At 46.5% G+C, this 24,606-nt stretch overlaps 1 protein-coding gene across 6 annotated transcripts in view; it reads left to right on the forward strand.

Annotated features, from left to right (window-relative positions):
- The window catches only part of LOC123992498 (muscleblind-like protein 1), a 136,154-nt gene that overhangs the window by 14,022 nt on the left and 97,526 nt on the right, over window positions 1-24,606 (forward strand). For 5 of the 6 annotated variants that reach the window (XM_046293680.1, XM_046293683.1, XM_046293685.1 and 2 more), the window contains exons 1-2: window positions 20,717-20,851; window positions 21,044-21,955. In XM_046293680.1, the coding sequence (XP_046149636.1) occupies window positions 21,782-21,955 (174 nt within the window). In that variant the 5' untranslated portion in view covers window positions 20,717-20,851; window positions 21,044-21,781. Of the gene's footprint in view, window positions 1-20,716; window positions 20,852-21,043; window positions 21,956-24,606 lie in introns of those variants that run through there. The other variant, XM_046293681.1, reaches the window with a different exon arrangement.

A 24,606-nucleotide genomic window follows, 5' to 3' on the forward strand; every position in this document is an offset into this window, starting at 1 on the left:
AAGTGTTCCTGATCAGTACGACACAGACTGGCTCTGAGACAGTCTATGAAAATAAACGGGTCAGAAGAAACCAGTCTAGAGTTTGGTAGAATAGGTAAAATATTAGTCTTGGACAAGTCAAATTTCAGAGGGAGATTTGGAGAGAGAAAGACAGAGGGATGGAGAGAGATACAGAGAGGGAGGGAAGAGAGACTGAGAGGGAGAGAGAGAGAGAGAGAGACCGCGAGAGAGGGAAGAGAGAGAATCAGAGAGGGAGGGAAGAGAGAGAGAGACTGAGAAGGAGGGAAGAGAGAGAGACTGAGAAGGAGGGAAGAGAGAGAGATGGAGAGGAGGGAAGAGAGAGAGAGACTGAGAAGGAGGGAAGAGAGAGAGATGGAGAAGGAGGGAAGAGAGAGAGACAGAGAGGGAGGGACGAGAGAGAGACTGAGAAGGAGGGAAGAGAGAGACGGAGAGGAGGGAAGAGAGAGAGACCGAGAGGAGGGAAGAGAGAGATGGAGAAGGAGGGAAGAGAGAGAGAGACAGAGAGGGAGGGAAGAGAGAGAGAGACAGACTGAGGAGGGAAGAGAGAGAGACTGAGAAGGAGGGAAGAGAGAGACGGAGAGGAGGGAAGAGAGAGAGACGGAGAGGAGGGAATAGGGAGAGAGAGAGAGAGAGGGAGGGAAGAGAGAGAGAAACTGAGAAGGAGGGAAGAGAGAGAGATGGAGAAGGAGGGAAGAGAGAGAGACAGAGAGGGAGGGAAGAGAGAGAGAGACTGAGAAGGAGGGAAGAGAGAGACAGAGAGGAGGGAAGAGAGAGAGACGGAGAGGAGGGAAGAGAGAGATGGAGAAGGAGGGAAGAGAGAGAGACTGAGAGGGAGGCAAGAGAGAGAGAGAGACTGAGAAGGAGGGAAGAGAGAGAGACTGAGAAGGAGGGAAGAGAGAGACGGAGAGGAGGGAAGAGAGAGAGACGGAGAGGAGGGAAGAGAGAGAGACGGAGAAGGAGGGAAGAGAGAGACGGAGAAGGAGGGAAGAGAGAGACAGAGAGGAGGGAAGAGAGAGATGGAGAGGAGGGAAGAGAGAGACTGAGAAGGAGGGAAGAGAGAGACAGAGAGGAGGGAAGAGGGAGATGGGGAGGAGGGAAGAGAGAGACGGAGAAGGATGGAAGACAGAGAGAGAGAAAGGAGGGAAGAGAGAGATGGAGAGGAGGGAAGAGAGAGAGAGAGACTGAGAAGGAGGGAAGACAGAGACGGAGAGGAGGGAAAAGAGAGAGACAGAGAAGGAGGGAAGAGAGAGAGACGGAGAAGGAGGGAAGAGAGAGACGGAGAAGGAGGGAAGAGAGAGACAGAGAGGAGGGAAGAGAGAGATGGAGAGGAGGGAAGAGAGAGACTGAGAAGGAGGGAAGAGAGAGACAGAGAGGAGGGAAGAGGGAGATGGGGAGGAGGGAAGAGAGAGACGGAGAAGGATGGAAGAGAGAGAGAGAGAAAGGAGGGAAGAGAGAGATGGAGAGGAGGGAAGAGAGAGAGAGACTGAGAAGGAGGGAAGACAGAGACGGAGAGGAGGGAAGAGAGAGAGACGGAGAGGGAGGGAAGAGAGAGAGACGGAGAAGGAGGGAAGAGAGAGATGGAGAGGAGGGAAGAGAGAGAGACGGAGAGGGAGGGAAGAGAGAGAGACGGAGAAGGAGGGAAGAGAGAGATGGAGAGGAGGGAAGAGAGAGAGACGGAGAGGGAGGGAAGAGAGAGAGACAGAGAAGGAGGGAAGAGAGAGAGACGGAGAGGAGGGAAGAGAGAGACGGAGAAGGAGGGAAGAGAGAGAGATGGAGAAGGAGGGAAGAGAGAGAGACGGAGAGGAGGGAAGAGAGAGAGACGGAGAGGGAGGGAAGAGAGAGAGACGGAGAGGGAGGGAAGAGAGAGAGACGGAGATGGAGGGAAGAGAGAGAGACGGAGATGGAGGGAAGAAAGAGAGACGGAGATGGAGGGAAGAGAGAGAGACGGAGATGGAGGGAAGAGAGAGAGACGGAGAGGGAGGGAAGAGAGAGAGACGGAGAAGGAGGGAAGAGAGAGAGACGGAGAGGAGGGAAGAGAGAGAGACAGAGAGGGAGGGAAGAGAGAGAGACGGAGAGGGAGGGAAGAGAGAGAGACGGAGAGGGAGGGAAGAGAGAGAGACGGAGAAGGAGGGAAGAGAGAGACGGAGAAGAGGGAAGAGAGAGACGGAGAAGGAGGGAAAAGAGAGACGGAGAAGGAGGGAAGAGAGAGATGGAGAGGAGGGAAGAGAGAGAGACTGAGAAGGAGGGAAGAGAGAGACGGAGAAGGAGGGAAGAGAGAGATGGAGAGGAGGGAAGAGAGAGACGGAGAAGGAGGGAAGAGAGAGATGGAGAGGAGGGAAGAGAGAGAGAGAGGAGGGAAGAGAGAGATGGAGAGGAGGGAAGAGAGAGAGAGACTGAGAAGGAGGGAAGAGAGAGATGAAGAAGGAGGGAAGAGAGAGAGAGAGAGAGAGAGAGAGAGAGAGAGAGAGAGAGAGAGAGAGAGAGAGAGAGAGAGAGAGGGAGGGAAGAGAGACAGAGGTGAATAAAAAAATGGTCCTTCAGACTCCAGCTGGAATGAAAACAGTGCTGACTGCCAGGATGGAAAATCACTCTCTCCTGTCTCCACTTCTCTACTTTACCTCATTTACCCTCCCTCATCTCTATACACTCCCTCACTCTCTCCTCTCTCCTCTCCTTCACACTCTCTCCTCTCTCCTCTCCTTCACCCTCTTCTTCACCCTCTCGCCCTCTCTCCTCTCCTTCACTCTCCCTCTCTCCTCTCCTTCACACTCTCTCCCTCTCACCTCTCCTTTTACTCTCTCCCTCGCTCCTCTTCTTCATACTCTCTCCCTCGCCACCTCTCCTTCACACTCTCCCTCTCTCCTCTCCTTCACACTCTCTCCCTCTCTCCTCTTCATCACCCTCTCTCCCTCTCTCCTCTTCTTCATACTCTCTCCCTCTCTCCTCTCCTTCACACTGTCTCCCTCTCCTCTTCATCACCATCTCTCCCTCTCTCCTCTTCTTCACACTCTCTCCCTCTCTCCTCTCCTTCACCTTCTCTTCCTCTCTCCTCTCCTTCACTCTCCCTCTCTCCTCTCCTTCACATTATGTCCCCCTCACCTCTCCTTTTACTCTCTCCCTCGTCACCTCCCTTTCACACTCTCCCTCTCTCCTCTCCTTCACACTCTCTCCCTCTCCTTCTCTCCCCTCTCCTCTCTTCACACTCTCTCCTCTCTCCTCTCTCCCTCCTCTCCTTCACACTCTCCTTTTACCTCTCTCTCCTCTCTCTTCGCCACCCTCTCTCCCTCTCTCCTCTCCTTCACCCTCTCTCCCCTCTCACTCTCATTCACTCTCTCCCTCTCTCCTCTCTTTCACCTTCTCTTCCTCTCTCCTCTCCTTCATTCTCCCTCTATCCTCTCCTTCACATTCTGTCCCGCTCACCTCTCATTTTACTCTCTCCCTCGCTCCTCTTCTTAATACTCTCTCCCTCGCCACCTCTCCTTCACACTCTCCCTCTCTCCTCTTCATCACACTCTCTCCCTCTCTCCTCTCCTTCACACTCTCTCCTTCTCTCCTCTTCATCACACTCTCTCCCTCTCTCCTCTCCTTCACAGTCTGTCCACTCTCCTCTCCTTCACCCTCTCTCCCTCTCTCCTCTTCATCACACTCTCTCCCTCTATCTTCTCCTTCACAGTCTCTCCTCTCTCCTCTTCTTTATACTCTCTCCCTCGCCACCTCTCCTTCACACTCTCCCTCTCTCCTCTCCTTCACCCTCTCTCCCCTCTCCTCTCATTCACACTTCTCTCCCTCTCTCCTCTCCTTCACTCTCCCTTCTCTTCCTCTCTCCCTCTCCTTCCTCTTTCACTCTCTCCCTCTCTCCTTTTCTCTCTCTCTCTCTCCTTCACATTCTGTCCCTCTCACCTCTCCTTTTACTCTCTCCCTCGCTCCTCTTCTTCATACTCTCTCCCTCGCCACCTCTCCCTCTCCTTCACACTCTCCCTCTCTCCTCTCCTTCACCTCTCTCTCCCTCTCTCCTCTCATTCACACTCTCTCCCTCTCTCCTCTCCTTCACACTCGTTCTCTTCCTTCTCTCCTCTCCTTCCTCTCCCTCTCTCCTCTCTCTCCCTCTCTCCTCTCCTTCACATTCTGTCCCTCTCACTCTCTCCTTTTACTCTCTCCCTCGCTCCTCTTCTTTATACTCTCTCCCTCGCCACCTCTCCTTCACACTCTCTTCCTCTCTCCTCTCCCTCTCTCCCCTCTCTCTTCACCCTCTCTCCCTCTCTCCTCTCTCATTCACACTCTCTCCCTCTCTCCTCTCCTTCACGTTCTCTTCCTCTCTCCTCTCCTTCACTCTCCCTCTCTCCTCTCCTTCACATTCTGTCCCTCTCACCTCTCCTTTTACTCTCTCCCTCGCTCCTCTTCTTCATACTCTCTCCCTCGCCACCTCTCCTTCACACTCTCCCTCTCTCCTCTCCTTCACCCTCTCTCCCTCTCTCCTCTCATTCACACTCTCTCCCTCTCTCCTCTCCTTCACGTTCTCTTCCTCTCTCCTCTCCTTCACTCTCCCTCTCTCCTCTCCTTCACATTCTGTCCCTCTCACCTCTCCTTTTACTCTCTCCCTCGCTCCTCTTCTTTCATTACTCTCTCCTCGCCACGTTCTCTTCCTCTCCTTCACACTCTCCCTCCTCTCTCCTTCCATTCTCCCTTCACCTCTCTCTCTCCCTCTCTCCTCTCATTCACACTCTCTCCCTCTCTCCTCTCCTTCACGTTCTCTTCCTCTCTCCTCTCCTTCACTCTCCCTCTCTCCTCTCCTTCACATTCTGTCCCTCTCACCTCATTCACACTCTCTCCCTCCTCTCTCCTCTCCTTCACGTTCTTCATTCTCTCCTCTCTCCCTCTCCTCTTTACTCTCTCCCTCGCCACCTCTCCTTCACACTCTCCCTCTCTCCTCTCCTTCACACTCTCTCCTTCTCTCCTCTTCATCACACTCTCTCCTCTCCTTCACACTCTCTCCCTCTCTCCTCTCCTTCACGTTCTCTTCCTCTCTCCTCTCCTTCACTCTCCCTCTCTCCTCTCCTTCACATTCTGTCCCTCTCACCTCTCCTTCACTCTCCCTATCTCCTCTCCTTCACACTCTCTCCTTCTCTCCTCTTCATCACACTCTCTCCCTCTCTCCTCTCCTTCACAGTCTGTCCTCTCTCCTCTCCTTCACCCTCTCTCCCTCTCTCCTCTTCATCACACTCTCTCCCTCTCTCCTCTTCATCACACTCTCTCCCTCTATCTTCTCCTTCACAGTCTCTCCTCTCTCCTCTTCTTCATACTCTCTCCCTCGCCACCTCTCCTTCATACTCTCTCCCTCTCTCTTCTGCTTCACAGTCTCTCCCTCTCTCCTCTCCTTCACAGTCTCTCCCTCTCTCCTCTTCATCACACTCTCTCCCTCTCTCCTCTCCTTCACACTCTCTCCCACTCCTCTCTCTTTCTCTGTTCCAATCATTTTCTGTTCTGTCTCTTCTTCTCTCCCTGTCATTTCATCCTCTTGACCTCTCTTTCTGTCCTCTTACATCGTTACTATACCTTCCCTCTCTGCTATTTTCTTCTCGTATCATTCTGATGTTATATATTGATCATAACAAATGTTCTCCTTTCCACACATTTCTGTTTGTCATCCATCCTGTCCTCTCCCCTCTCCATCCTGTCCTCTCCCCTCTCCATCCTGTCCTCTCCCCTCTCCATCCTGTCCTCTCCCCTCTCCATCCTGTCCTCTCCCCTCTCCATCCTGTCCTCTCCCCTTTCCATCCTGTCCTCTCCCCTCTCCATCCTGTCCTCTCCCCCTCCATCCTGTCCTCTCCCCTCTCCATCCTGTCCTCTCCCCTCTCCATACTGTCCTCTCCCAACTCCATCCTGTCCTCTCCCCTCTCCATCCTGTCCTCTCCCCTCTCCACTGTCCTCTCCCTCTCCATCCTGTCCTCTCCCCTCTCCATCTTGTCCCCCCCCCGTCCATCCTGTCCTCTCACCTCTCCATCCTGTCCTCACCCCTCTCCACACTGTCCTCTCCCCTCTCCATCCTGTCCTCCCCTCTCCATCCCCCTCTCCATACTGTCACCACCTCTCCTTGCCTCTCACCCCCCCGCCTCCCGCCTCCTTCCTCTCATCCCCTGATCCAGTAAAGGTTGGCCCAGGTTGTATATCTGATATCCTGGCCAGCCGGCGGTGAAATGTGACTCCCGCAGCATCTGTTCTCTTGCGCCTTGCTGCTGCAGCACAGTCAGTGCCCTTTAACCTCTTCCATTACTGTCTCTTACTCTCTCTGTCTGTCTTTCACTCTCTCTGTCAGTCTGTCTGTCTGTCCTCTGTCTCTCACTCACTCTCTCTGTCAGTCTGTCTGTGTGTCTGTCTCTCACTCTCTCTGTCAGTCTCTGTCACTCTGTCTCTCACTCACTCTCTCTGTCAGTCTGTCTGTGTGTCTGTCTCTCACTCTCTCTGTCTGTCTGTCTGTCTGTCTGTCTGTCTGTCTGTCTGTCTGTCTGTCTGTCTGTCTGTCTGTCTGTCTGTCTGTCTGTCTGTCTGTCTGTCTGTCTGTCTGTCTGTCTGTCTCTCACTCTCTCTCTCTCTCTCTCTGTCTGTCTGTCTGTCTGTCTGTCTGTCTGTCTGTCTGTCTGTCTGTCTGTCTGTCTGTCTGTCTGTCTGTCTGTCTGTCTGTCTGTCTGTCTGTCTGTCTGTCTGTCTGTCTGTCTGTCTGTCTGTCTGTCTGTCTGTCACTCTCTCTGTCTGTCTGTCTGTCTGTCTGTCTGTGTGTCTGTCTCTCTCTCTGTCAGTCTGTCTGTCTGTCCTCTGTCTGTCTCTCACTTTTCTGTCTGTCTGTCTGTCTGTCTGTCTGTCTGTCTGTCTGTCTGTCTGTCTGTCTGTCTGTCTGTCTGTCTGTCTGTCTGTCTGTCTGTCTGTCTGTCTGTCTGTCTGTCTGTCCTCTGTCTCTCACTCACTCACTCACTCACTCACTCACTCACTCACTCACTCTGTCTGTCTGTCTGTCTGTCTGTCTGTCTGTCTGTCTGTCTGTCTGTCTGTCTGTCTGTCTGTCTGTCTGTCTGTCTGTCTGTCTGTCTGTCTGTCTGTCTGTCTGTCTGTGTCAGTCTGTCTGTCTGTCCTCTGTTATTACTTCTCCACAGCCATGACCTTCTCAGCCCTATAAGTGGACATTTAGGAAAACAGAGAGGACTACATTACCCAGCGAGTGATTGCAGTGTTTCAGAGTACTCCCAGTAGAGTACCCTTTCTGTTTGTAGTTTGAATGGTTCTGGTATATCTCCAATGTGAAATCCAACACATTAAAAATGGTTTCCCATGCAGTAAACATGAGGCTATGATTGATGGAGGTTAAGTTAAAATGGTAGTGTCTAATTTTCAATATGTGGAACTCAAGAGTTTACACTTTCTGAAGCTTATATTCCCTCTCTCTCTTCCTTCCTTCTCTCCATATTCCTTCTTAGAAGTGGACATTGAGAAAGAAAAGCTACTTTTCCTTCTTACGTCGTCATTTCCTCCAGTATTCATTGAATGGTTGAACATCACTTTCTCCCCTCTGTCTGTGAAAACCTGACAAAAATACGCCGTTTCTATGTCAAACAGTTGTGTTATATTTCAGTCTTCTGTGATGTAAATAATGTGCAACACCAAGAATCAAACTCAAAATGTGATACATTTCAACTCGATATCTGACCTGGTACAGGTGTCTTCTTTTCGTTAAGCCTATAATCATGTGTGTGAGGTGTAGACTGGTGTTTCAAAGTAGATTTGTTTAAGACTGCCAAGAAACATCTGTGATTCAGTAAATTCAGGTATCTTTCTCCCTCTGTCTTTTTCCCACGTTCACCCTCCCTCCCTCCCTCCCTCTCCTTCTCTCTCTCTCTCTCTCTCTCTCTCTCTCTCTCTCTCTCTCTCTCTCTCTCTCTCTCTCTCTCTCTCTCTCTCTCTCTCTCTCTCTCTCTCTCTCTCTCTCTCTCTCTCTCTCTCTCTCTCCTTCTCCCTCTCTCTCCTTCTCCCTCTCTCTCTCTCTCTCTCTCTCTCTCTCTCTCTCTCTCTCTCTCTCTCTGTCTCTGTCTCTCTCTCCTCTCTCTCCTTCTCCTCTCTCTCTCTCTCTCTCTCTCTCTCTCTCTCTCTCTCTCTCTCTCTCTCTCTCTCTCTCTCTCTCTCTCTCTCTCTCTCTCTCTCTCTGTCTCTCTGTCTCTCTGTCTCTCTCTCTCTCTCTCTCTCTCTCTCTCTCCCTTTCTCTCTCTTTCTCTCTCTTTCCCTCTTTCTCTCTCTCTCCCTTGCTCTCGCTCTGGAGTAATTTAAGGTGAAATAACTTCCAACTAAGCATTTTCCTTCCCCCTATCCATTTTTCTTGTTCACTGTTTCTCGTTCTTTCTTTCTTTCTTTCTTTCTTTCTTTCTTTCTCGATCTCTCTCTCACACAGAACACAGTAACAGAACATGCCATACATAGCCTGGTTACGCTGTTTTCAGATTGTTAGAATCTTTCGACTGTTTGGATGTAACCGTGGTGATAGGTTCTATGGTGCTATACACAGCCAGTAACTGTGGTGATAGGTTCTATGGTGCTATACACAGCCAGTAACTGTGGTGATAGGTTCTATGGTGCTATACACAGCCAGTAACTGTGGTGATAGGTTCTATGGTGCTATACACAGCCAGTAACTGTGGTGATAGGTTCTATGGTGCTATACACAGCCAGTAACTGTGGTGATAGGTTCTATGGTGCTACAAGTATCCGTGGTGATAGGTTCTATGGTGCTATACAAAGCCAGTAACCATGGTGATAGGTTCTATGGTGCTATAAACACAGGCAGTAACCGTGGTGATAGGTTCTATGGTGCTATACACAGCCAGTATCCGTGGTGATAGGTTCTATGGTGCTATACACAGGCAGTAACCGTGGTGATAGGTTCTATGGTGCTATACACAGCCAGTAACTGTGGTGATAGGTTCTATGGTGCTATAAACACAGACAGTAACTGTGGTGATAGGTTCTATGGTGCTATAAACACAGGCAGTAACCGTGGTGATAGGTTCTATGGTGCTATAAACACAGGCAGTAACCGTGGTGATAGGTTCTATGTTGCTATAAACACAGGCAGTAACCGTGGTGATAGGTTCTATGGTGCTATACACAGGCAGTAACCGTGGTGATAGGTTCTATGGTGCTATACACAGCCAGTAACTGTGGTGATAGGTTCTATGGTGCTATAAACACAGACAGTAACCGTGGTGATAGGTTCTATGGTGCTATACACAGCCAGTAACTGTGGTGATAGGTTCTATGGTGCTATACACAGGCAGTAACCATGGTGATAGGTTCTATGGTGCTATACACAGGCAGTAACCATGGTGATAGGTTCTATGGTGCTATAAACACAGGCAGTAACCGTGGTGATAGGTTCTATGGTGCTATAAACACAGGCAGTAACCGTGGTGATAGGTTCTATGGTGCTATAAACACAGGCAGTAACCGTGGTGATAGGTTCTATGGTGCTATACACAGCCAGTAACTGTGGTGATAGGTTCTATGGTGCTATAAACACAGACAGTAACCGTGGTGATAGGTTCTATGGTGCTATACACAGGCAGTAACCGTGGTGATAGGTTCTATGGTGCTATAAACACAGGCAGTAACCATGGTGATAGGTTCTATGGTGCTATACACAGGCAGTAACCATGGTGATAGGTTCTATGGTGCTATACACAGCCAGTAACCGTGGTGATAGGTTCTATGGTGCTATACACAGCCAGTAACCATGGTGATAGGTTCTATGGTGCTATACACAGGCAGTAACCGTGGTGATAGGTTCTATGGTGCTATAAACATAGGCAGTAACCGTGGTGATAGGTTCTATGGTGCTATAAACATAGGCAGTAACCGTGGTGATAGGTTCTATGGTGCTATACACAGGCAGTAACCGTGGTGATAGGTTCTCTGGTGCTATACACAGCCAGTAACCATGGTGATAGGTTCTATGGTGCTATAAACATAGGCAGTAACTGTGGTGATAGGTTCTATGGTGCTATACACAGGCAGTAACCGTGGTGATAGGTTCTATGGTGCTATACACAGCCAGTATCCGTGGTGATAGGTTCTATGGTGCTATAAACACAGGCAGTAACCGTGGTGATAGGTTCTATGGTGCTATAAACACAGGCAGTAACCGTGGTGATAGGTTCTATGGTGCTATACACAGCCAGTAACCATGGTGATAGGTTCTATGGTGCTATACACAGGCAGTAACCATGGTGATAGGTTCTATGGTGCTATAAACACAGGCAGTAACCGTGGTGATAGGTTCTATGGTGCTATAAACACAGCCAGTAACCGTGGTGATAGGTTCTATGGTGCTATAAACACAGCCAGTAACCCGTCAGTACTTGACGTCCATCCATGTCTGAGGATGTTGGGAGATGAGGAGGAAACTGGACACTAGGGGGCAACAGTGAGCGCTGTGACCTTCAAGTAGGTTTCAGTTTTTCTAGGGCGTTGTGAACGGGGACGACCGATGGTTGTAAACATCTGCCTCCGATTCCAAAGGGTGAAAGTTCAAATCCAGTGACAGAAAAGATTCATAGAGTTCATTTAGAGCTCATGCCTAAAATTAACACTTCAAAAATGTTCCGTATTACAAACATGGATGAAGGTCTAATTTTGAATTGTGACCGTCAGATCTGGTTGGCTGTACATACTCAGCTCTGAGACCCTACAGCTGAACTTCAGCAGCTTGTGTTACCCAGGAGCCTGGCTCCTCCCCACGTCCCTGTAATTCCTGGACAACTCTTCGTTAGTGTAAAATAATCCTGGGTTAGCCTGGGGGAGTGGGCCCGTTTTAGCATCAGGTTATCACATGATCAAGATGGATGTCTCTGAAGAGAGTGACACATGAGCATAAAGGGACAACAATTTGACTATCGTACACACAGACTACAACGCTGTGAGATAAAACACCAACATGTGGGTTTGTAGTGTAGTTTTGGGCCGGTGTGTGTGTGTGTGTGTGTGTGTGTGTGTGTGTGTGTGTGTGTGTGTGTGTGTGTGTGTGTGTGTGTGTGTGTGTGTGTGTGTGTGTGTGTGTGTGTGTGTGTGTGTGTAATCATATGTGTGTACGATTAGCGTGTTAGCCTGTCTGAACATACAGCATTAGGCTCAGCTAGCCAGAGTCCCTCCGGTCATTACCGTAGCTATCTGGTGTAATGGGATGACGGTGGTTCAGCATAGTAACATCTTCAGCCTGTGGCAATGGGAAATGGGTCCATCCATGATTCATTCATATAAGATGCTTATTGATGAGTCCTTTAGGAATATATTCCCTACACATAAGAGTCATTCTTCAACAGTCCCATCCACCTCAGAGAATCAGTCACCGTTTGGTCTTGATTGACAGTACGAGGTTTCAAAACACGATATGAACATCACCTGGCGATGAAGATGAAGAGGGGTGATAAATGGCATCCACACCAGTCTGTCTGTTGGAGCCCCGGTCTACTGAAGTCATGTTAGCGTATTTTCAACATCCTGTGCTCACAGGGCGTTGAAGTGTCGATGTTATCCCCCCAGATGCTGAGTGACAGCAGTCAGCCAGGCAAGGAGCGTCATTCTTCCTCCTGGCCTCTCCTACCGCTTCAGGCAGGTTTGATTTGTGAGCTTAGGAGCTTAGCTTGCTTTATCTTTGCTTGTGTGTTCTATAGATGTGTGTTCTATTTAGCTGTGTGTTCTACATAGCTGTGTGTTCTATAGCTGTGTGTTCTATATAGCTGTGTGTTCTATAGCTGTGTGTTCTATATAGCTGTGTGTTCTATATAGCTGTGTGTTCTATAGAGCTGTGTGTTCTATAGCTGTGTGTTCTATAGCTGTGTGTTCTATATAGCTGTGTGTTCTATATAGCTGTGTGTACTATGTAGCTGTGTGTTCTATATAGCTGTGTGTTCTAGTGAGCTGTGTGTTCTATAGAGCTGTGTGTTCTATAGCTGTGTGTTCTAGAGCTGTGTGTTCTATAGCTGTGTGTTCTATAGAGCTGTGTGTTCCATATAGCTGTGTGTTCTATATAGCTGTGTGTTCTATAGCTGTGTGTTGTATATAGCTGTTTGTTGTATATAGCTGTGTGTTCTATATAGCTGTGTGTTCTATATAACTGTGTGTTCTATATAACTGTGTGCTCTATAGCTGTGTATTCTATATAACTGTGTGTTCTATAGCTGTGTGCTCTATAGCTGTGTGTTCTATATAACTGTGTGTTCTATAGCTGTGTGTTCTATAGAGCTGTGTGTTCTATAGCTGTGTGTTCTATATAGCTGTGTGTTCTATATAGCTGTGTCTTCTATAGCTCTGTGTTCTATATAGCTGTGTGTTCTATATAGCTGTGTGTTCTATAGCTGTGTGTTCTATATAGCTGTGTGTTCTATAGCTGTGTGTTCTATATAGCTGTGTGTTCTATATAGCTGTGTGTTCTATATAGCTGTGTGTTCTATAGCTGTGTGTTCTATATAGCTGTGTGTTCTATATAGCTGTGTGTTCTATATAGCTGTGTGTTCTATAGCTGTGTGTTCTATATAGCTGTGTGTTCTATATAGCTGTGTGTTCTATAGCTGTGTGTTCTATATAGCTGTGTGTTCTATATAGCTGTGTGTTCTATAGCTGTGTGTTCTATATAGCTGTGTGTTCTATAGCTGTGTGTTCTATATAGCTGTGTGTTCTATAGCTGTGTGTTCTATATAGCTGTGTGTTCTATAGCTGTGTGTTCTATATAGCTGTGTGTTCTATATAGCTGTGTGTTCTATATAGCTGTGTGTTCTATAGCTGTGTGTTCTATATAGCTGTGTGTTCTATATAGCTGTGTGTTCTATATAGCCGTGTGTTCTATAGCTGTGTGTTCTATAGCTGTGTGTTCTATATAGCTGTGTGTTCTATATAGCTGTGTGTTCTATAGCTGTGTGTTCTATATAGCTGTGTGTTCTATATAGCTGTGTGTTCTATAGCTGTGTGTTCTATATAGCTGTGTGTTCTATAGCTGTGTGTTCTATATCTGTGTGTTCTATATAGCTGTGTGTTCTATAGCTGTGTGTTCTATATAGCTGTGTGTTCTATATAGCTGTGTGTTCTATAGCTGTGTGTTCTATATAGCTGTGTGTTCTATATAGCTGTGTGTTCTATAGCTGTGTGTTCTATATAGCTGTGTGTTCTATAGCTGTGTGTTCTATATAGCTGTGTGTTCTATAGCTGTGTGTTCTATAGCTGTGTGTTCTATATAGCTGTGTGTTCTATAGCTGTGTGTTCTATATCTGTGTGTTCTATATAGCTGTGTGTTCTATAGCTGTGTGTTCTATATAGCTGTGTGTTCTATATAGCTGTGTGTTCTATAGCTGTGTGTTATATATAGCTGTGTGTTCTATAGCTGTGTGTTCTATATAGCTGTGTGTTCTATATAGCTGTGTGTTCTATATAGCTGTGTGTTCTATAGCTGTGTGTTCTATATAGATGTGTGTTCTATAGCTGTGTGTTCTATATAGCTGTGTGTTCTATATAGCTGTGTGTTCTATATAGCTGTGTGTTCTATATAGCTGTTCCCTCTCCCTCTCACTAGAGCTGTATCCAGCTACTTTAAGTGCGCCTGGTTCCCACACGTTTATTGGCATTTCTTAGCTCTCTCTGTGTGTGTGTGTGTGTGTGTGTGTGTGTGTGTGTGTGTGTGTGTGTGTGTGTGTGTGTGTGTGTGTGTGTGTGTGTGTGTGTGTGTGTGTGTGTGTGTTCATGACTGAATCACCACCGGGAACACACAGGCCTGGGCATGTGATGAGAGACATAAGGAAGGAGAGAGCTAGGCAGAGATGGAGTGGGTTGTCTCTCACCCCTCCTTGGTGTGATAGGGGGGAGGGAGGATGATATAGTGATAGTTCATTGGGTCTTCACAGAGATCTCCTGCCATCTTTCCAATTGGTCTCAAGGCTTCCAAGCCAAAACAGTTGGTACATATTATTATGAGGACATTTTGTGACGTTTTTGTTCATTTTGGGCTAGGTTTTCTCTGCTGTTCAGGCACACAACATTTTTCCTAGAGGCCGAAGCACACCTTTGTCAGTGATTGGTCAACAGTAGGGATTCTTTAATCAAGTCTATGTTGTCATTCAACTGGAGACAATTCATTTTCATTCAAATTTTTCCACTTGCGAAATACTTCCCCAAACATCTTAGTTAGATGTAAAATTGCGTGACTAAGATCTCTGCAAAACGTCAAAATGAACGACAGATTTCTTATCTTAGATTACTTCTGACTGTTTTGAGGAAGTGTATACTGGCTACGGTGTCTCAAAATGGACAAGCAGTACTATTACCGCTTTTTCCTTGTTTCTCAAGCAAATGTTTTTTAAGGGTGTATACGAGCACACTAGCGGCCAACCAAACTGGGAGGGGCCAACCAAACTGGGAGGGGCCAACCGAACTGGGAGGGGCCAACTGAACTGGGAGGGGCCAACTGAACTGGCAGGGGCCAAATGAACTAGGAGGGACCAACTGAACTGGGAGGGACCAGATGAACTGGGAGGGGCCAACCAAACTGGGAGGGGCCAACCAAACTGGGAGGGGCCAACTGAACTGGGAGGGACCAACTGAACTGGGAGGGACCAGCTGAACTGGGAAGCATGCTGATGCCTTTCATGTTTGACTATTTTCTTGGCCATTTGAGTCAGGTCCGGACTAGGCCTTTCAGTACTGTAGAAGAGGAAGAGGGTAAAGAGATGGAAGCAAATTATCCTTGAATTCAGCAGTGTTGAGAAGAGAGTGCCAATCTGACTGTTCCTTATTTAATGGAGTTGTCTTTATCCTCTTTAAATATTTATCCTCTATGCATTTACCTCTATTGTTCTTTACATCTGTCGTGTCTTTGGTATCATTATTTTATCAAATCAATTCTCTGTAATTATTTTTACTTGATTAAAGAAATCATGTAAATGTAATTAACTAGGAAGTCGGGGCACCAAGGAAAATCTTCAGATTACAAAGTTATAATTTTCCTAATGTAACTTTTCAGATATTTTAATATCTGATCAACAGTCTTCTAATGAATGAATTATTCTTTACCTCACGTTAGTCTCATTCCAAACATCGTAAATTGTTGGTTATCTGCACAAACCCAGTCTTCACTATTAATCATCCATACATCAATTGTCTCAATCATTTATTTATTAACTAACTAAATAATCACCGAAATGCATAAACAAACAGTAGATATGGTTACAAGGAAGTGATAGGGGATGTGCCCTAGTGGGCTAAACCGATATGATGGCTTGCTAGACAAAGACACTGAGAAGGGCGTGTGCCCTAGTGGGCTAAACCGATATGACGGCTTGGTAGACAAAGACACTGAGAAGGGCGTGTGCCCTAGTGGGCTAAACCGATATGATGGCTTGGTAGACAAAGACACTGAGAAGGGCGTGTGCCCTAGTGGGCTAAACCGATATGACGGCTTGGTAGACAAAGACACTGAGAAGGGCTTGTGCCCTAGTGGGCTAAACCGATATGACGGCTTGGTAGACAAAGACACTGAGAAGGGTGTGTGCCCTAGTCGGCTAAACCGATATGACGGCTTGGTAGACATAGACACTGAGAAGGGCGTGTGCCCTAGTGGGCTAAACCGATATGACGGCTTGGTAGACAAAGACACTGAGAAGGGTGTGTGCCCTAGTCGGCTAAACCGATATGACGGCTTGGTAGACATAGACACTGAGAAGGGCGTGAAAGACTAAACACACTACACAGTTGATATTTATAATATTTGAAAAACTAATCCTTTGTACCTGAACACTCACTCATTCAGGAATAATTGCAATCAATATATATATATATATATTTACGCTCAGTGTGTCATCATGATCTCTGCTGGAATCGTCTTTTTCTGTTGGAAAGTTAATCCGAGATTCTCTCTGCGTCCCTGGAGTCTTTGGTTAGGGTGGATACCTCAGAGTAACATTCAGAAATGTTCTTACAGAATATATGTTTCGGCGGTTGTCGGTCTTCACATTCAATGGTACAGAATTCCTAGCTGCAGACTAGTAATTAGTATCGAAGATTTGCTCTCATTCTGTCGGTATCGAGTTAAACTCAGAGTTTAACCATGTGGTATGGTTAAGAATTCAGAAACCGAGGAATGCATGGTCTCTACTCAAACCTTAGCCCTCTCGGTTCTCGAGGTGCGCTGGTCTGAAGGGAATTCCTCCAGGTGGAGGTTATATTCGTAACAGTAGAAAGGTTGTCCCATGATGCCAGATCAACGTCTGTGCTCATGGGGCCGGCCAATGACTTAGTTGAACTTTAAAGGGAATTGGATTCTCTTTCATTAAACAGTTTAAAATCACATTACAAAAATCTTTACTCATTCATTTTATACAATAATTAGATGCAAATCTCATAAACGGAGACTCTTGTATAAACAGATGGTAATGTGGCTGTATTGTCTCTCCATGAGGTCACAAACTTTAAACAAAATGGACTGGTCGTAACTGGATTCTCCACCGACCGGTTACACATTCTCCAAAACATGGATATTGTTCATGGATATTGTTCAGTTCTCAAGTTCTGTGAGGTAGAAGAAGTTCCTTTGTTCTACTGTTAACTTTTCTCTCTATACTGCATGAGGGAGAGAGTCTCCTCCAGGAATTTACGACCTGAGATAACAGAGCCTTGGTGTAGGGGGAAGAGAAGAGAGAGAGAGTTGAGAGAGAGTGAAAGAGAGAGAGAGTTGGTGCTTGCTATATCCAAAGAGGGCCACGTCATGACACCTCTTTACTCTCTGTCTTTACCTCTTTACCTCTTCATCCTCTTTCTCTTTACCTCTTTATCTCTTAACCTCTACCGTCGAGCAATCCCGTATCCGGGAGCGTAATCATAGCCTCAAGCTCATTACCATAACGCAACATTTCCTATTCATGAAAATCGCAAATGAAATGAAATAAATATATTCAAACACAAGCTTAGCCTTTTGTTAACAACACTGTCATCTCAGATTTTCAAAATATGCTTTTCAACCAAAGCTACACAAGCAATTGTGTAAGAGTATTGATAGCCTAGCATAGCATTAAGCCTAGCATTCAGCAGGCAACATTTTCACAAAAACAAGAAAATCATTCAAATAAAATCATTTACCTTTGAAGAACTTCGGATGTTTTCAATGACGAGACTCTCAGTTAGATAGCAAATGTTCATTTTTTCCAAAAAGATTATTTGTGTAGGAGAAATAGCTCCGTTTTGTTCATCACTATCGGCTAAGAAAAACCCCCGAAAATGCAGTCACTACAACGCCAAACTTCTTTCCAAATTAGCTCCATAATATTGACAGACACATGGAAAACGTTGTTTAGACTCAATCCTCAAGGTGTTTTTCACATATCTATTCGATGATAAATCATTCGTGGCAGTTGGTTTCTCATCAGTAGCAAACAGAAAAATACTGCAGCTGGAGATTACGCAATAATTGCGACGGAGGACACCAAGCGACCACCTGGTAGATGTAGTCTCTTATGGTCAATCTTCCAATGATATGCCTACAAATACGTCACAATGCACCTTGGGGAAAACGTGGAAAACGTAAGCTGACTCCTAGCTCCTCCACAGCCATATAAGGAGTCATTGCCATGAGGCGGTTTTAATTTTTATTTGCACTTCCTGATTGGATTTTTATCTGGTTTTTTTTCTGTAACATCAGTTCTGTGGCACTCACAGACGATATCTTTGCAGTTTTGGTAACGTCAGAGTGTTTTCTTTCCAAAGCTGTCAATTATATGCATAGTCAAGCATCTTTTCATGACAAAATATCTTGTTTAAAACGGGAACGTTTTTCATCCAAAAATTAAAATAGCACCCCCTATATCCAAGAAGTTAACCCCTTTATCTCTGTATCTCTTTATCTCTTCAACCTCTTTATCTTCGTTACCTATTTTTCTTCTTTACCACTTCATCCTCTTTAACCTCTTTTCCCTACATCTCTTTATCCTCTTAATTCTTCATATCTCTTTCCAACTGTATTATCTTTGTGTCTTTACCTCTATCTTCTTTACCCCTTTACCTCTTACCCTCTTTATCCACTAGGCTACATGGGGCTGCAGGAATCCTAGTGGTTAGAGTGTTGGATTTACGCTCGTCGTTGGATAATAAATGATCTGACCAAGATGCAGCGTGGTAGGCGTACATTCTCTCTTTATTTGAAAACGTAACACCGGTAAAAAAAAACTATGAATTCCATCCTCTGAAACACACCAACATAGAAACAGAAAACAGAAAACCCACCCTAATCACACCATGACCAAACCAAATATAGAAATAAAAAGGCTCTCTAAGGTCAGGGCAAGACAGGACCCCCCCTTCCCCCCAAAGGTGCGGACTCTGGCCGCAAAACCTGACTCTATAGGGGAGGGTCCGGGTGGGCATCTATCCTCGGTGGCAGCTCCGGTTCGGGACGTAGCCCCCACTATGCACGCTGATCCCTCCACTTCCGTGGATCGTCGTCAGAGACTCCGGACCCTGAATCATTGCCGGAGGAACCGGACCGTGGATCATCGCCGGGGGCTCCGGACTGCTGACCGCCGCTGGAGGCTCCGGGCCATGTATTATCACTAAAGGCTGCGTACGTGGAGCCGGAACAGGTTTCACCGGACTGAGGAGACGTACTGGGAGCCTGGTGCGTGGAGCTGCCACAGGGCTTACCAGGCTGGGGAGACACACTGGATGCCATGGATTATCACTACAGGCTCCTGGACTTGGATCATCACTGGAGGCTCCGGGCCATGGATTATCACTGGAGGCTCCGGGCCATGGATTATCACTGGAGGCTCCGGGCCATGGATTATCACTGGAGGCTCTGGGCCATGGATCATCACTGGAGGCTCCGGGCCATGGATCATCACTGGAGGCTCCGGGCCATGGATTATCACTGGAGGCTCCGGGCCATGGATTATCACTGGAGGCTCTGGGCCATGGATTATCACTGGAGGCTCCGGGCCATGGATTATCACTGGAGGCTCTGGGCCATGGATTATCACTGGAGGCTCCGGGCCATGGATTATCACTGGAGGCTCCGGGCCATGGATTATCACTGGAGGCTCCGGACCATGGATTATCACTGGAGGCTCCGGGCCATGGATTATCACTGGAGGCTCCGGGCCATGGATTATCACTGGAGCCTCTGGGCCATGGAATATCACTAGAGGCTTTGTACGTGGAGCCGGAACAGGTCTCACCGGACTGAGGAGACGTACTGGAAGCCTGGTGTGTGGAGCTGCCACAGGGTTTACCAGGCTGGGGAGACACACTGGAGGCCTGGTACGTGGAACCGGAACAGGTCTCACCGGACTGGAGAGATGCACTGGAAGCCTGGTGTGAGGAGCAGGCTTCCGTCGTTGCCGTGACTCCTGGTCTTGTCGCCGTTCCTCCCTCGCTGCTTCCGCCTGTTTCCACGGCAGGCTCTCATCTCTCATGCCCTGCCATTACCTCCTCCCATGTCCATGATGTCCTCCACTCCGGGGCACGCTGCTTGGTTCCGTTGGTGGTGGGATCTTCTGTTACGCTCGTCGTCGGATGATAAATGACTGTACCAAGGTGCAGCGTGGTAGGCGTACATTCTCTCTTTATTTGAAAACGTAACACTGGGAAAAAAACTATGAAACCAAACCGAATGTAAACCTAGTCATGCATAAAGCAACAAACAAAGACAAGATCACACAAATCCAAAAAGGAAACGGACAACTTATATCTGATTCCCAATCAGAGACAACGATAGAAAGCTCCCTCCGATTGGGAATCAAACACACCAACATAGAAACAGAAAACGTAGATTGCCCACGCAAATCACACGCTGATCTAACCAATTAGAGAAATTAAAAGGCTCTCTAAGGTCAGGGCGTGACAGTTGGACTAGTAACCGAAAGGTTGCAAGATCGAATCCCCGAGCTGACAAGGAGAAAATCTGTTGTTCTGCACCTGAACAAGGCAGTTAACCCACTGTTCCCCTGTAGGCCGTCATTGTAAACAAGAACTTGTTTTTAACTGACTTGACTAGTTATATAAAGGTAAAATAATTATCTTTATTTCATTTTCCTCTTTATCTTTTTATCCCCAACACACACACACACACACACACACACACACACACACACACACACACACACACACACACACACACACACACACACACACACACACACACACACACACACACACACACACACACACACACACACACACACACACACACACACACACACACACACACACTCTTCCCTTCTCTCGCTCTCTCTCCTCTCTCTCCCTCTCTCTCTATCCCTCTCTCCCTCTCTCTCTCTCTCTCTCTCTCTCTCTCTCTCTCTCTCTCTCTCTCTCTCTCTCTCTCTCTCTCTCTCTCTCTCTCTCTCTCTCCTCTCTCTCTCTCTCTCTCTCTCTCTCTCTCTCTCCCCTCTCTCTCTCTCTCTCTCTCTCTCCCCTCTCTCTCTCTCTCCCTCTCTCTCTCCCTCTCTATGAACTGGTCTAGACCATCCCTGTCTCATCCCTCTTGGCTCTCAGCCCAGAATGTTGCTGCAACAATCGCCCGATCTGATTGGTTCTCACCCAGGTCAAAGTCTGTTTCAATGAGTGGGGGAGGGGGAGCATTTTTATTTTCACACAGACTCCATCTCTTCTCTCTCTTACCTCTCTGTCTATTTCTCTCTCTCCCTGTCTCTCCCTCCCCCTTCTTAATTTAAAAACATTTGCTGCGTGTTGCTTCATTGTAAGCGATATGGTCTTGTATTTGACTCTCCAGTCGAGAGACTGGCAGTTGGTGTTAGGGCCTCTGGTGAGTTTGTGTGTATGTGTGTGTGTGTGTTAATATGTATCAGTATGTATTAGTGTGTTTGTTTCCATTTGTCTCTGTTAAATGCGGACTGCCTCTCCTCTCCTCTCCTCTCCTCTCCTCTCCTCTCCTCTCCTCTCCTCTCCTCTCCTCTCCTCTCCTCTCCTCTCCTCTCCTCTGCTCTCCTCTCCATAGACAGAAGTGCCTTGCTTGAAGCGTGTAGCTGTGTGGACCTTCTAGACCACACCAGGAGCCCAAGGACTGCCATCCCTGCCAGCTGAACCTTCAGATCCCTGGTCCCTGGTGGTTCCCCCATCCTACCCATAATCCCTGCCAGCTGAACCTACTGATCCCTGGTCCCTGGTGGTGCCCCCATCCTACCCATAATCCTTTCCTGCCACGTCTACCACCTCTCTGGAACTGTCTCGGCTCCCTTGTAGCCTGACTGTGACAACACATAGGATTTTCTTCCTTCTGTGTGGGTGAGAGGGGACTGTCCTCCCGCTGTCCCTCCCTCCACTCCGCCCCCTGCTACCTGCTCCCTCGGCACAACATGGGCCAACACGATCAATAATGTGTTTCGCCATCCATCTCGCCTGATAGTTCAGCTGAGGAAAGTGAGAGAGAGAGGAGTACAGAAGTTGGAACCACCTGTACAAAGCAAGCTTTCGTCAGTGCCACCAGCCCAGTGTCAGGCACTGGAGGAATCTCATCAGCCCCAGTAACAGGTTCTTAGGATGGGCAATAGATCCTAGCAGAGGTCCTGGCTCACATCCAAAAACAGGCCTCGGATAGAAAACACCTTCTGATTGTCTTGTTTCATTTTGATTTCTCTCAGTGGCATTAGAAACAAACTTTCATCACACATTCTGAGACATCACATTCTGCCTGGATATCCGTCGCTCTTAATCGGCTACTTCTGCCTGGTTCAAAATGGCGGTAAACCTGACACCTATTAGGGACACAAAATGGCTGACTCTGGAGGTGTGTCGTGAGTTCCAGAGAGGGACGTGCTCGCGACCGGACAGCGAGTGTAAGTTTGCCCACCCTGCCAAGAGCTGTCAGGTGGAGAATGGACGAGTCATCGCCTGCTTTGACTCCCTCAAGGTGAGTCCTCACCTGATTATGGATCTCTGAAGGTCCCACTCTGGGTTTTCGGGTGAATTGTCTTTGGAGTCCACGCTCTCTCTGGTGGTTGAACCTTTCATGCAACGTATTACCTGAATCTTTCAATCGCTGTCAGCTTGTTCTTGAGGCAGGACACAGATGAAGAGGATGGTACATGTGATGTGGATAGAGAGATCAGGATGAAGCAAAAGCAATATGTGTCAGGAGGTTTGGAGCTCCTGCAAGACGAAGCAGTCTATAAGAAGTGATATCACTATAGAGGATCATATAGACTGGGCTGGTCTATAAGAAGTGATATCACTATAGAGGATCATATAGACTGGGCTGGTCTATAAGAACTGATATCACTATAGAGGATCATATAGACTGGGCTGGTCTATAAGAAGTGATATCACTATAGAGGATCATATAGACTTGGCTGGTCTATAAGAAGTGATATCACTATAGAGGATCATATAGACTTGGCTGGTCTATAAGGAGTGATATCACTATAGAGGATCATATAGACTTGGCTGGTCTATAAGAAGTGATATCACTATAGAGGATCATATAGACTTGGCTGGTCTATAAGAAGTGATATCACTATAGAGGATCATATAGACTTGGCTGGTCTATAAGAAGTGATATCACTATAGAGGATCATATAGACTTGGGTGGTCTATAAGAAGTGATATCACTATAGAAGATCATATAGACTTGGCTGGTCTATAAGGAGTGATATTACTATAGAGGATCATATAGACTTGGCTGGTCTATAAGAAGTGATATCACTCTTAAGGTGCATGTAGACTTGGCTGGTCTATAAGGAGTGATATCACTATAGAGGTTCATATAGACTTGGCTGTTCTGTTGGAGTGATATCACTATAGAGGTTCATATAGACTTGGCTGGTCTGTAGGAGTGATTTCACTATAGAGGTTCATGTAGACTTGGCTGTTCTATAAGGATTGATATCACTATAGAGGATCATATAGACTTGGCTGGTCTATAAGAAGTGATATCACTATAGAGGATCATATAGACTTGGCTGGTCTGTAGGAGTGATATCACTATAGAGGATCATATAGACTTGGCTGGTCTATAAGAAGTGATATCACTATAGAGGATCATATAGACTTGGCTGGTCTATAAGAAGTGATATCACTATAGAGGATCATATAGACTTGGCTGGTCTATAAGGAGTGATATCACTATAGAGGATCATATAGACTTGGCTGGTCTGTAGGAGTGATATCACTATAGAGGATCATATAGACTTGGCTGGTCTGTAGGAGTGATATCACTATAGAGGATCATATAGACTTGGCTGGTCTATAAGAAGTGATATCACTATAGAGGATCATATAGACTTGGCTGGTCTATAAGAAGTGATATCACTATAGAGGATCATATAGACTTGGGTGGTCTATAAGAAGTGATATCACTATAGAAGATCATATAGACTTGGCTGGTCTATAAGGAGTGATATTACTATAGAGGATCATATAGACTTGGCTGGTCTATAAGAAGTGATTTCACTATAGAGGTTCATGTAGACTTGGCTGTTCTATAAGGATTGATATCACTATAGAGGTTAATGTAGACTTGGCTGTTCTGTTGGAGTGATATCACTATAGAGGTTCATATAGACTTGGCTGGTCTGTAGGAGTGATTTCACTATAGAGGTTCATGTAGACTTGGCTGTTCTATAAGGATTGATATCACTATAGAGGATCATATAGACTTGGCTGGTCTATAAGAAGTGATATCACTATAGAGGATCATATAGACTTGGCTGGTCTGTAGGAGTGATATCACTATAGAGGATCATATAGACTTGGCTGGTCTATAAGAAGTGATATCACTATAGAGGATCATATAGACTTGGCTGGTCTATAAGAAGTGATATCACTATAGAGGATCATATAGACTTGGCTGGTCTATAAGGAGTGATATCACTATAGAGGATCATATAGACTTGGCTGGTCTGTAGGAGTGATATCACTATAGAGGATCATATAGACTTGGCTGGTCTGTAGGAGTGATATCACTATAGAGGATCATATAGACTTGGCTGGTCTATAAGAAGTGATATCACTATAGAGGATCATATAGACTTGGCTGGTCTATAAGAAGTGATATCACTCTTAAGGTGCATGTAGACTTGGCTGGTCTATAAGGAGTGATATCACTATAGAGGTTCATATAGACTTGGCTGTTCTGTTGGAGTGATATCACTATAGAGGTTCATATAGACTTGGCTGGTCTGTAGGAGTGATTTCACTATAGAGGTTCATGTAGACTTGGCTGTTCTATAAGGATTGATATCACTATAGAGGATCATATAGACTTGGCTGGTCTATAAGAAGTGATATCACTATAGAGGATCATATAGACTTGGCTGGTCTATAAGGAGTGATATCACTATAGAGGATCATATAGACTTGGCTGGTCTATAAGAAGTGATATCACTATAGAGGATCATATAGACTTGGCTGGTCTATAAGAAGTGATATCACTATAGAGGATCATATAGACTTGGCTGGTCTATAAGAAGTGATATCACTATAGAGGATCATATAGACTTGGCTGGTCTATAAGAAGTGATATCACTATAGAGGATCATATAGACTTGGCTGGTCTATAAGAAG

This window comes from Oncorhynchus gorbuscha, linkage group LG13 (genome assembly GCF_021184085.1).
Source record: "Oncorhynchus gorbuscha isolate QuinsamMale2020 ecotype Even-year linkage group LG13, OgorEven_v1.0, whole genome shotgun sequence".
Lineage (NCBI taxonomy): Eukaryota > Metazoa > Chordata > Actinopteri > Salmoniformes > Salmonidae > Oncorhynchus > Oncorhynchus gorbuscha.